This window comes from Eschrichtius robustus, chromosome X, assembly GCF_028021215.1.
Source record: "Eschrichtius robustus isolate mEscRob2 chromosome X, mEscRob2.pri, whole genome shotgun sequence".
NCBI classification, from domain to species: domain Eukaryota; kingdom Metazoa; phylum Chordata; class Mammalia; order Artiodactyla; family Eschrichtiidae; genus Eschrichtius; species Eschrichtius robustus.
In genome coordinates, this window is record NC_090845.1 from 34,246,165 (window position 1) to 34,258,901 (window position 12,737).

Genomic DNA, 12,737 nt, shown 5'->3' on the forward strand with positions numbered 1-12,737 from the left:
TACTCAGTACACATTTACTGAAAGGATCAATGAGTGCCAACCTGAATCTCCCATCTGCTCTTCTATGTTTCACTGTTGGATCTTTTCTAGGGAACTGTTCTTTACCTTCTGCCTGTATCTCCCCTGTCAGTTTGGATTTTAAATTCCTCACAACCTCCCATGTACTGTGCCTCTCTCCTGCTTTCTTCTACCAAGAAGTTCCTCAACTTCTTTCACAGTCTTCATCTCAAATGTAATCTACCTTGACTTCAGGATGGTCACTTGAATCTTAAATGTCACTCAGTTCACTTCAGATCATAGCAGCTCATCTTCAGGCCCAAGAATCTTTAATGAACCTGTGAAGTATTTATGTCGTACTTAGCAAGTGGAAAACTGAAGGAGAGTGAGCAAATATCACATTGGAATAATAGTAAAAACAAAGGCTTTATGATAGCTGCTGTGGTCAGGCATTTTACATATTAATTTATTTAAAAATAATTGAATTTTCATTTGGGACATTGAGTTCTTCCAGTTTTTATAGGGACAGCATTGTATTCTTTGTACACTATAAAAATAAAATGTGATTGAAAATATCTTTAAGATTCCATTTTTGTCACCCTGCAAAGAATGACACTTTTCGGTAATTTAAAAAATGCCTCCTCACTATTACTCTGTAAGCATTCCATCAAGTAACAAGTATCAGACTCACAGCTGCACAGCAGCATTAATGTTTAACTGTAGTCCTATGCAACAGGATATAAACCAAGCCCTACCCATCAAGTTCTCATAAAGAGAACAGGGTAATGATACAATTTTAAAGGTTGATATTATATTTTTGTTCCAGAAAACCCGAGCCATTCACGGCATACTTCCTACCTGGCAGTTATCCTGAGTTTTTTGTAAAACCTCAGGTTGGAGAACTTCTTCCTTTTGACACTGAAGGAACTCTAATCGTTGTGGGTTTTAAACCCAAAATGTACAGCAGTAAATACACAGCAACATTAGCAATACAGGTGAGTTCTACAAAGGCAGTAGTCAAGAATGTTTGATGTCACAGAAGTCACTAAATGACTTTGGGAGAAAAGATTTCACCCAATGATCATAGATAAAGAATAGCAACATTATCTTGCAAAAGTCAACATATTTCAACTGCTCTGTCTTGTTTTAATTTCCTTTTGGTCAATAAAGAAATTTTAAATGTGCAGTATAACCAAAAATATTGTTATCACCAGTGAAAATAGGAAATTATTTCTCTTCCATATTGAGGAATTGTGGAAGAGATAAATAATGACTGTAAAGTGATTTGTATAGTCACATATTATTTTCTGTAATAACCTATTCAAAGACTTTAGGTGATTTGCGATAGAGATTTTGAAACCTTTGATTAAGGGATAAGATGCTTTCAAAATGTTAAAGTCTAAAATGAAGAAAATTAAATAGAAGATAAAATTTATCTTGAATTGGAAAAAAAAAAACGATGTGAGATGGGTCATTAATGTAAAATAATGTTAAAGTGATCATTTTATTAAAAGTTAAGGTAAGTACAATTCTGAAAATTTATCCAATAAGCAACACTTCTCCATAAAATTTCCCACATATATGCCACTAGGAACTTTTTGGCTTAAGATAACTTTCAAGTTATTTCTGAAAAGATGCCTATTGCCGCTGTCTGTTTTCAGTAGCACAGGCACAAGGGACTTGTAGTCATGTTTTGAGACACAACTACTGATGCCAAAGTGTCTACTAGACTTCTGAATCAGACACTAATTAAGCAGCACCATTGGCAGAAAAATGTGTTGTTACTGTTTTAATGAATAGAGAAAAATGTTGACTATTGCATGAGAAAATTATTTTTATTTTTCATCTTAGAGTCCTTACAACCCAGGTAATAAAAATATAAAGCCTCTGGAGCCTTGCTGCACATAACCCACTCCTGTGTTAATATTTGATTTTAAATGATCATGTTGATGTATTTCCTTCTTAAAATGATATTTTTAAAATAGATTTGTGAATAAAATTATATTCAGTTTATAGCATATGGTGGACATTTCTGAAATTAACTACTTAGGAGGTTTTACCAACAAAATTCTGTTTCTGATTTCCCTATGCAGAATTGACAATTAAATCAGTGGCAGCAGAATTGAAGGGTTTCTGTGAAAGAATAAGTTAGTATATAGGATCAACTGAGAACATAACATTTTCATTTAGTCTGAAGTAATATAGTTTGATAAAGTATATATGGGGAAAATTGAGAAATCACTATTTGGATTTAAGAAGTCACTATTTTGTTGATCCTATTTTTATTATGGAAAATTCCAAATACGTGTAGAAATGGAGAGAATAATTAATCCACACGTGCTCATCATCCCATATGAACACTTATCAACTCAAGGCCACTCCTGCTTCAAATATATTCCCACCCCCTTCCTGACTTCCCATATTATTTTGAAGAAAATGCCAGACATCCTACTATCTGCAAGTATTTTCTACTAATCTCTAAAAGACAAAAATCTTAACTGTAATACCATTATCAGATCTAAAATTTAACAATAATTCCTTAACATCAATACATACCAAATATCCATTTAGTGTTCAAATTTTCAATTGACTCATAAATCTCATATTTTTTAATTTAAATAAATATGTAAAGACATAAAAATAGTACACAGAGTCCTATGAATCCTTCCCCCAGCTCTCCCAATGGTGACATCTTATATAGCTGTAGTAAAATATCAATACAAAGATATTAACTTAACAAAATAGTGTTAACTAGGCTAGAGACCTTATTCTATTTTCTACATTTTTCACATGCATTTGTGTGTGTTTATGTGTGTGTGTGTGTGAGTGTATGTCTGGTTCTAGACAGTTTGAACCCATGTATAGATGTGTATAACTACAGTCACAAGTGAGATGCAGAACTCTTCCATCACAGCAAGGGAACTATGTCTTGCTAACCCTTTCTGGTCATGTCCAATACTGTAACTCCCTCTCTACCCCTGGCAACTAGTAATCTTTTCTCCATCCCTTTGATTTCATAATTTCTAAAATATTATATAAATGGAATTATATGTAACCTTTTGAGATTGGCTTTTTATGCTAAGTATAATGCCCTTGGGGTTCATAAAGGTTATTATATATATCAAATCAATGATTTTGAAATCATGGTTCAAACATTGTCTATCTGACTCCAAAACCCTGCTATTAATGATAACACCATGATGTCTCACATGATAAATGTGAAGAATTTTAAAAGTTAGTTCATCATCTAAATAAAAATTATTGTTTACATTATTATCATCTTTTGTAAACTGTTGGTTTTAAGCATTAAGTCAATTAATACTTGTAACATATATGAAACCTATGGTCTTCATTGTGCTTTACTTGGAAATAAAAAGTAGGATTCTTAAGAACAGTTTAGTTAAATATTACCCTATACAAACTTCAACAACCATGTTAGCAAGCTTCATAAGTTCCCTTTCAATTAAACCATATTTAGAATGATTAAAAAGTGTCTCTTCCCCACTGTTATACAAGGCATATAGCTTTGCTAGACTTAAGTTAACTTGGTCAGAGTATTACAAAAAGCAGTGTGACTCAAAGAGAGTCGACAGTCCACTCAACTTCCATGGTGGACATGATGAATCTTAAATAATTTATATAAACTTCTGAGGGCTATCAGAATTACCCAAGATAAAACATATAAGGCTTGTACAAAAGAAATATTTATATGTAGAGGGACCTGGTATAACTAGAGACATAGCTAGGCATAGGCATAAGTAATATGTATGTAATTGTATTGGTTTTAAAGGAATTGGCCATTGCCATGAAACTGTGGGATAGATAGATAGATAGATATAGATATATATCTTGGTTTGTATTTTCTCATAAGCAGATCCTGAAATAAGGATTCAAGTCCATGTAGCATATTTACCATGTGATCACAGGAAACAGATGTAGAGAAGCCAGGATATGAGACACAGAAGGAATAGAAACCAATAAAGGGTGCTTTTATCAAGGCAATTACCAGAGTGGGCTCCTGGAATTTAAAGCCATGGGAGTTCTCTGGGAAATCATGTGGAACTCACACCTCAGAATATTCACACCTGAGGGGGCCAGGGAGTTGGAGGGTTTATACACCAGCTACTACTGTTCAATCATTGACTGAGGAATGTTCCCAGGAATTGTTAATTCCCTGGCAGCACAGAAGCCTTCTGGAGTTTCTGAAAAACTTCAAGTCAAAGAGGTGCAGATACTGGCAATTGGAAATTGGGCGGCAATGAAATGGAAACGTCTGAGGGATGTACCTGGGTACAGGCCACATCAGCTAATGTTGTTTCCAGTCATAAGAATGTGCCCTTTAAAACATAGCTTTGGGAATTTATTCCATGAGTTCACTGGCTTTGGTTGATTCCTTTTCAAACTAGAGAGATATTATTTAAATATGGAAATTACATCTGTTTAAAAAATACTTGTTTTTTAAAATTCATTTAAATAAATAGTTGAGTATAATTGTCAGTTTGGCATTATTTTATAAGAATCAGCACAGTGATTCTTTCACACATTAGCTACATGGAGGTATTGGTTTATTCTTATATTATTTTCACTTCTGCTTTTTTATTTATATTTTCAAAGGGAGATTGAGTATAGAAGATATAGAGCTATATCTTTAAAATGTTTTCAAAAACATGAGTTCTTTTCACAATTGGAAGAAAGTTAACTATAGATATAAGAACTGTAATATTTAATCTTTATAAAATAAATATGTTCTTATTACTATATAAAGTATTGAAATAAAGGACATGAACAACTTCTTAGGAATATATTTATATTTGGATTATATATATTATATGTATACAAACACACACAGCATCACTTATTGCAAAATTATTTGAATATTTTTATCAGTTAATCAATTTTATTTATTTTTGGGAGGTTGGGATTGACATATATACACTATTGATTCTATGTATAAAATAGATAACTAATGAGAACCTATTGTATAGCACAGAGAAAGACTTTTTTTAAGGTAGAGTATAGTTGATTTACAATGTTGTGTTAATTTCTGCTGTACAGCAAAGTGGATCAGTTATACGTATACATATTTCCACTCTTTTTTAGATTCTTTTCCCATATAGGTCATTACAGAGTATTGAGTAAAGTTCCCTGTGCTATATAGTAGGTCCTTATTAGTTATCTATTTTATATATAGTAGCGTGTATATGTCAATCCCAATCTCCCAATTTATCCCTCCCTCCCCCCTTTCCCCCTGGTAAGCATAAGTTTGTTTTGTACATTTGTGACTCTATTTCTGTTTTGTAAATAAGTTCCTTTGTACCATTTTTTAAGATTCCACATATAAGAGATATCATATGATATTTATCTTTCTCTTTCTGACTTACTTCACTTAGCATGATAATCTATAGTTGCATCCATGTTGCTACAAATGGCATTTTTTCGTTCTTTTTTTTATGGCTGAGTAATATTCCATTGTATATATGTACCACATCTTCTTTATCCATTCATCTGTCGATGGACATTTAGGTTGCTTCCATGTCCTGGCTATTGTAAATAGCACTGCAATGAACATTGTGGTGCATATATCTTTTTGAATTATGGTTTTCTCTGGGTATATGCCCAGGAGTGGGATTGCTGGATCATATGGTAGCTCTATTTTTAGTTTTCTAAGGAACCTCCATACTGTTCTCCATAGTGACTGTACCAATTTACATTCCCACCAACAGTGCAACAGGGTTGCACTTTTCTCCACACCCTCTCCAGCATTTATTGTTTGTAGACTTTTTTTTTTTTTTTTTATGGCCTTTATTATGTTGAGGTAGGTTCCCTCTATGCCCACTTTCTGGAGAGTTTTTATCAGAAATGGGTGTTGAATTTTGTCAAAAGCTTTTTCTGCATCTATTGAGATGATCATATGGTTTTTATTCTTCAATTTGTTAATATGGTGTATCACATTGATTGATTTGCGTATATTGAAGAATCCTTGCATCCCTGGGATAAATCCCACTTGATCGTGGTGTATGATCCTTTTAATGTGTTGTTGGATTCTGTTTGCTAGTATTTTGTTGAGGATTTTTGCATCTATATTCATCAGTGATATTGGTCTGTAATTTTCTTTTTTTGTAGTGTCTTTGTCTGGTTTTGGTATCAGGGTGATGGTGGCCTCATAGAATGAGTTTGGGAGTGTTCCTTCCTCTGCAATTTTTTGGAAGAGTTTGAGAAGGATGGGTGTTAGCTCTTCTCTAAATGTTTGATAGAATTCACCTGTGAAGCCATCTGGTCCTGGACTTTTGTTTGTTGGAAGATTTTTAATCACAGTTTCAATTTCATTGCTTGTGATTGGTCTGTTCATATTTTCTGTTTCTTCCTGGTTCAGTCTTGGAAGGTTATACCTTTCTAAGAATTTGTCCATTTCTTCCAGGTTGTCCATTTTATTGGCATAAAGTTGCTTGTAGTAGTCTCTTAGGATGCTTTGTATTTCTGCGGTGTCTGTTGTAACTTCTCCTTTTTCATTTTTGATTTTATGGATTTGAGTCCTCTCCCTCTTTTTCTTGATGAGTCTGGCTAATGGCTTATCAATTTTGTTTATCTTCTCAAAGAACCAACTCTTAGTTTTATTGATCTTTGCTATTGTTTTCTTTGTTTCTATTTCATTTATTTCTCCTCTGATCTTTATGATTTCTTTCCTTCTGCTAACTTTGGGTTTTGTTTGTTCTTCTTTCTCTAGTTTCTTTAGGTGTAAGGTTAGATTGTTTACTTGAGATTTTTCTTGTTTCCTTAGGTAGGCTTGTATAGCTATAAACTTCCCTCTTAGAACTGCTTTCGCTGCATCCCATAGGTTTTGGGTCGTCATGTTTTCATTGTCATTTGTCTCTAGGTATTTTTTGATTTCCTCTTTGATTTCTTCAGTGATCTCTTGGTTATTTAGTAACGTATTGTTTAGCCTCCATGTGTTTGTCTTTTTTACGTTTTTTTCTCTGTAATTCATTTCTAATCTCATAGCGTTGTGGTCAGAAAAGATGCTTGATATGATTTCAATTTTCTTAAATTTACTGAGGCTTGATTTGTGACCCAAGATGTGATCTATCCTGGAGAATGTTCCGTGCGCACTTGAGAAGAACGTGTAATCTGCTGTTTTTGGATGGAATGTCCTATATATATCAATTAAATCTATCTGGTCTATTGTGTCATTTAAAGCTTCTGTTTCCTTATTTATTTTCATTTTGGATGATCTGTCCATTGGTGTAAGTGAGGTGTTAAAGTCCCCCACTATGACTGTGTTACTGTCGATTTCCTCTTTTATAGCTGTTAGCAGTTGCCTTATGTATTGAGGTGCTCCTATGTTGGGTGCATATATATTTATAATTGTTATATCTTCTTCTTGGATTGATCCCTGGATCATTATGTAGTGTCCTTCCTTGTCTCTTGTAACATTCTTTATTTTAAAGTCTATTTTATCTGATATGAGTATTGCTACTCCAGCTTTCTTTTGATTTCCATTTGCATGGAATATCTTTTTCCATCCCCTCACTTTCAGTCTGTATGTGTCCCTAGGTCTAAAGTGGGTCTCTTGTAGACAGCATATATATGGGTCTTGTTTTTGTATCCATTCAGCCAGTCTGTGTCTTTTGGTTGGGGCATTTAATCCATTCACGTTTAAGGTAATTATCGATATGTATGTTCCTATGACCATTTTCTTAATTGTTTTGGGTTTGTTTTTGTAGGTCCTTTTCTTCTCTTGTGTTTCCCACTTAGAGAAGTTCCTTTAGCATTTGTTGTAGAGCTGGTTTGGTGGTGCTGAATTCTCTTAGCTTTTGCTTGTCTGTAAAGCTTTTGATTTCTCCATCAAATCTAAATGAGATCCTTGCTGGGTAGAGTAATCTTGGTTGTAGGTTCTTCCCTTTCATCACTTTAAGTATATCATGCCACTCCCTTCTGGCTTGCAGAGTTTCTGCTGAGAAATCAGCTGTTAACCTTATGGGAGTTCCCTTGTATGTTATTTGTCGTTTTTCCCTTGCTGCTTTCAATAATTTTTCTTTGTCTTTAATTTTTGCCACTTTGATTACTATGTGTCTCGGCATGTTTCTCCTTGGGTTTATTCTGTATGGGACCCTCTGCGCTTCCTGGACTTGGGTGGCTATTTCCTTTCCCATGTTAGGGAAGTTTTCGACTATAATCTCTTTAAATATTTTCTCTGGTCCTTTCTCTCTCTCTTCTCCTTCTGGGACCCCTATAATGTGAATGTTGTTGCGTTTAATGTTGTCCCAGAGGTCTCTTAGGCTGTCTTCATTTCTTTTCTTTCTTTTTTCTTTAGTCTGTTCCGCAGCAGTGAATTCCACCATTCTGTCTTCCAGGTCACTTATCCGTTCTTCTGCCTCAGTTATTCTGCTATTGATTCCTTCTAGTGTAGTTTTCATTTCAGTAATTGTATTGGTCATCTCTGTTTGTTTGTTCTTTAATTCTTCTAGGTCTTTGTTAATCATTTCTTGCATCTTCTCAATCTTTGCCTCCATTCTTATTCCGAGGTCCTGGATCATCTTCACTATCATTATTCTGAATTCTTTTTCTGGAAGGTTGCCTATCTCCACTTCATTTAGTTGTTTTTCTGGGGTTTTTTCTTGTTCCTTCATCTGGTACATAGCCCTCTGCCTTTTCATCTTCTCTATCTTTCTGTAACTGTGGTTTTTGTTCCACAGGCTGCAGGATTGTAGTTTTTCTTGCTTCTGCTGTCTGCCGTCTGGTGGTTGAGGCTATCTAAGAGGCTTGATGGGAGGCTCTCTGTTTGTAGACTTTTTGATGATGACCATTCTGACAGGTGTGAGGTGGTACCTCATTGTAGTTTTGATTTGCATTTCTCTAATAATTAGTGATGTTGAGCATCTTTTCATGTGCTTTTTGGCTATCTGTATGTCTTCTTTGGAGAAATGTCTATTTAGATCTTCCACCCATTTTTTGATTGGGTTGTTTGTTTTTTTGTTATTGAGCTGCATGAGCTGTTTGTATATTTTGGAGATTAATCCCTTGTTGGTAGCATCGTTTGCAAATATTTTCTCCCATTCTGAGGGTTGTCTTTTCATCTTGTTTATGGTTTCCTCTGCTGTGCAAAACCTTTTAAGTTTCATTAGGTCCCATTTGTTTATTTTCGTTTTTATTTCCATTTCTCTAGGAGGTGGGTCAAAAAGGATCTTGCTGTGATTTATGTGATAGAGTGGTCTGCCTATGTTTTCCTCTAAGAGTTTTATAGTGTCTGGCCTTACATTTAGGTCTTTAATCCATTTTGAGTTTATTTTTGTGTATGGTGTTAGGGAGTGTTCTAATTTCATTCTTTTACATGTAGCTGTCCAGTTTTCCCAGCACCACTTATTGAAGAGGCTGTCTTTTCTCCACTGTATATTCTTGCCTCCTTTATCAAAGATAAGGTGACCATATGTATGTGGGTTTATCTCTGGGCTTTCTATCCTGTTCCGTGTATCTATATTTCTGTTTTTGTGCCAGTACCATACGTCCTGATTACTGTAACTTTGTAGTATAGTCTGAAGTCAGGGAGCCTGATTCATCCCGCTCCATTTTTCTTTCTCAAGATTGCTTTGGCTATTCAGGGTCTTTTGTGTCTCCATACAAATTGTAAAATTTTTTTGTTCTAATTCTGTGAAAAATGCCATTTGGTAATTTGATAGGGATTGCATTGAATCTGTAGATTGCTTTGGGTAGTAGAGTCATTTTGATAATATTGATTCTTCCAATCCAAGAATGTGGTATATCTCTCCATCTGTTTGTGCTGTTGATCCTGAATACTTAACTACTATGAGCACTGGATAAAAGAGCCAGTTACGATTAAAACAGGGCCATTCCAGTGGTGCAAGAAATTCCTGCACTTAGCATTCAGTGATAGATATCACATTACACATTAAACCCTGATGTTACTGCAGTATTCTCTTGGCCTGAACGTCTCCTGAATGAACATACATGGTACAACTCTTATGTGAAGAAGATGGCCTAGATAAACACAGGTAGCATTAGGAAACTCTGTAAGAGCGATGGGATTTAAGTATGAACATATATGTGCAGAAAATGCTAGACTGCCTCATTCAATATTGCTATTCTGTACAAAAATGCAGAAGAAATGAAGGATTTTTAAGTAAATCCCTGTATAAGTTGTACTGACCTGGTTTTAGATTATGATTGTCATTAATGAGTTTGCATCATGCTCAGTAATTACAAATAGTTATATTAGTGATGTGCTTTCATAATCTAAAAAACAGAAGCTTGGCATATTTACCAGTCAGTTCTATAGCCACACTGAAATTCCCATAGATAAATCTTTTGACGTATTATTTCCATTACATATAGTTCATGCTGGGCAGTGGTCTCATGCAAACCAAGTAGTTGGCTTCCCTTTAGATCAGATGGATGCTTAGTTCATCCAGAGGGCAGACCTCTAAGTATGAGAGACTTTTTAGTGAATAGTTTTTAATTCATAAAGCCAAATGCTTTCCTGAATTTATTTTCCATGTTAATTATTTATTATCAGTGCAGTTTCAGTTTTGTGCCCTTCCTGTACCTTTCATGGAGAAGAGAGAAGGTGTTAATTTGGTAAACTTTTTCTTACATTTTTCTCAGTCCCTGGATATTGCATATAAAATCTCTTCCTCTCTTTGTTTCCAGACAGCAGATATGTACTGGTTGTATGATATTAATGGGTTACCTCAAGTTACCATACCACCAGTGAATGTAAAAGCCAAAGTTGACACTACTAACAAGATGTTTGACAAAAAGCCAGCTCATCGGCACAATTTTATCTATGAAAATGCTCAAATCACAAGGACAGGGGTATCCTCTTCCATCAAGGGTGCTCCTTTGATGTTGAAGAATAAATTAAAAAATGTTTTTCCCAAAATATTTCTTGGTCTTAAGTAGAATTGAATATATTTTCATGAAGATTATTTCATTTCTTAAGAAAACTATTTCAAGTATAATAGGCCTTCTATATTTTCTTTTTGTGAAACCGACTAAATCTATTCTCTGAATATGTTACATTTAATTTTTGAGTTATGTATGTGTTATAAAATGGACTGGTTGCAAATACTGGGATTAGTTCACTTTTAAAGAACAGGAATGCATTTGTAGTAAAACTGAAAAATGATTTCAACTTACAAATCCATGCACATAAGCGTCTATACTCCATATGATCCTATACTGACTCTTTAAATAATAAAGATATATTTCAAAATGATCCAGGAGAAAGCTTATTTTCTTAAAGGAGAGTATGTCACTTAGTTCTTATCATTGAGGGGAAATATAATAATAAAGAGCCAATTTAGACCATCTTTAAGACAGTTTGACACAAAATGACTAGCTCTGCCAGAGGTCATTCATGTGATTTTAAACAAGTCACTTACCTTTTTGTGCCCTATTTCCTTGTGTGCAAAATAAAACAACTGTACTAGGAACAAGAGTTGGCAGACTATAGCTAAGTCTAGTTTACCACCTGTCTTTATGCAGCCTACTAGCAAATAATGATTTTTATATTTTTAAATGGTTGAAAAAAATCAATAGAGGAATATTGAGTAACACCAGAAAATTATATCAAATTTAAATTTCATTGTCTACAAGTAAAGTTTTATGGGAACACAGCCACATTCATTTTTTAATATATTGTCTGTGGCTGCTTTTGTGCTAAAAGGGTGAAGTTAAGTGGACAGAAACTAAGCTGAAAAGCTTAAAATATTTACTCTCTGGTACCTTATAGAAAAAATTTGGCAACCCCTGTACTCGGCCAAGAATGACCTCTAGGAACCACTGTCAATGGATTGATCATAATTTCTTCACATGGTGTTAAGTAGAATTCTGGGGACACATATATAGGATCAATTAATCTTGTCTGCAGTTATTGAAGTAGAGGAGAGTGGAGGCTCACGTAACACAGATTTGCCATCCTGGAAAGGAGAAGAATTAAAATTCTAAAAGTCCTTCTTGTTCTCTGGCCCTCTGAAGATGTTTCTTTGAGTATAGAGTCATAGATCATTTGTCTGTCCTTTCCTCTGCTGTGCTGTTCTGAGGAGGGGTGGTGTCAGTCTCTGAGTATATTTCTGACAAAGGCTTCATAAAACCTCTCCAAATCCTAAAAAAAGTAGAATCGCATTAGCCGTGAATGTACTTAGAGATCTAATTGCTTTTATATTTTGTTGTTTATGGTAATGCGTAATATTTAAATAATCTTAAACCTCTTTATATTGAGCCTTCTGAGAGTCACAATTGCTCTCCTATCTGAAATGCTCCAATAATTGAAATTAGGCACCCAGAATAGAGTCCATTTGGATTTGACTTTTCTCAGTCAGAGAAGGGAGTGTGAATGAGAACCTGGGAGACATGCTATTAACTATGTCATGTGTGAACCTTTCAAAAATGCTTAAAATTGTGATGCTAGATTGTCATGTTTCAGATTTTATCCTGGATGTTACCTTCTTCAGAAGAGGTATCTGTAATTGGAAATGTCAGTGCAAACTATTATTTGTCCAAATGAAAATGGGGCAAGAGCAACACAAGTAGACAAAACTGAATAGTGAATAAAATTCTAAGAATCTAAAGGTGTTTGGAAAGGATTCAGGGAGAGGAAACTGTTGCTTTGTATATTTTAGATCATTTCTTAGTCCAGCACTTGTGAATATCAATGGCTCTTAAAATCAAAGGGCATCATCCACTCTCACTTCTATTCAGCATTGTGTTGGAAGTCCTTGCACACA

The 12,737-nt window shown here is 34.5% G+C and overlaps 1 protein-coding gene across 1 annotated transcript in view; it reads left to right on the top strand.

Annotated features, from left to right (window-relative positions):
* The window catches only part of CFAP47 (cilia and flagella associated protein 47), a 460,447-nt gene extending 449,536 nt beyond the window's left edge, over positions 1-10,911 (top strand). Inside the window, 2 exon segments of the mRNA XM_068532596.1 lie at positions 824-992; positions 10,660-10,911. Coding sequence (XP_068388697.1) covers positions 824-992; positions 10,660-10,911 — 421 coding nt within the window.
* Positions 10,912-12,737: the final 1,826 nt, after the last annotated feature.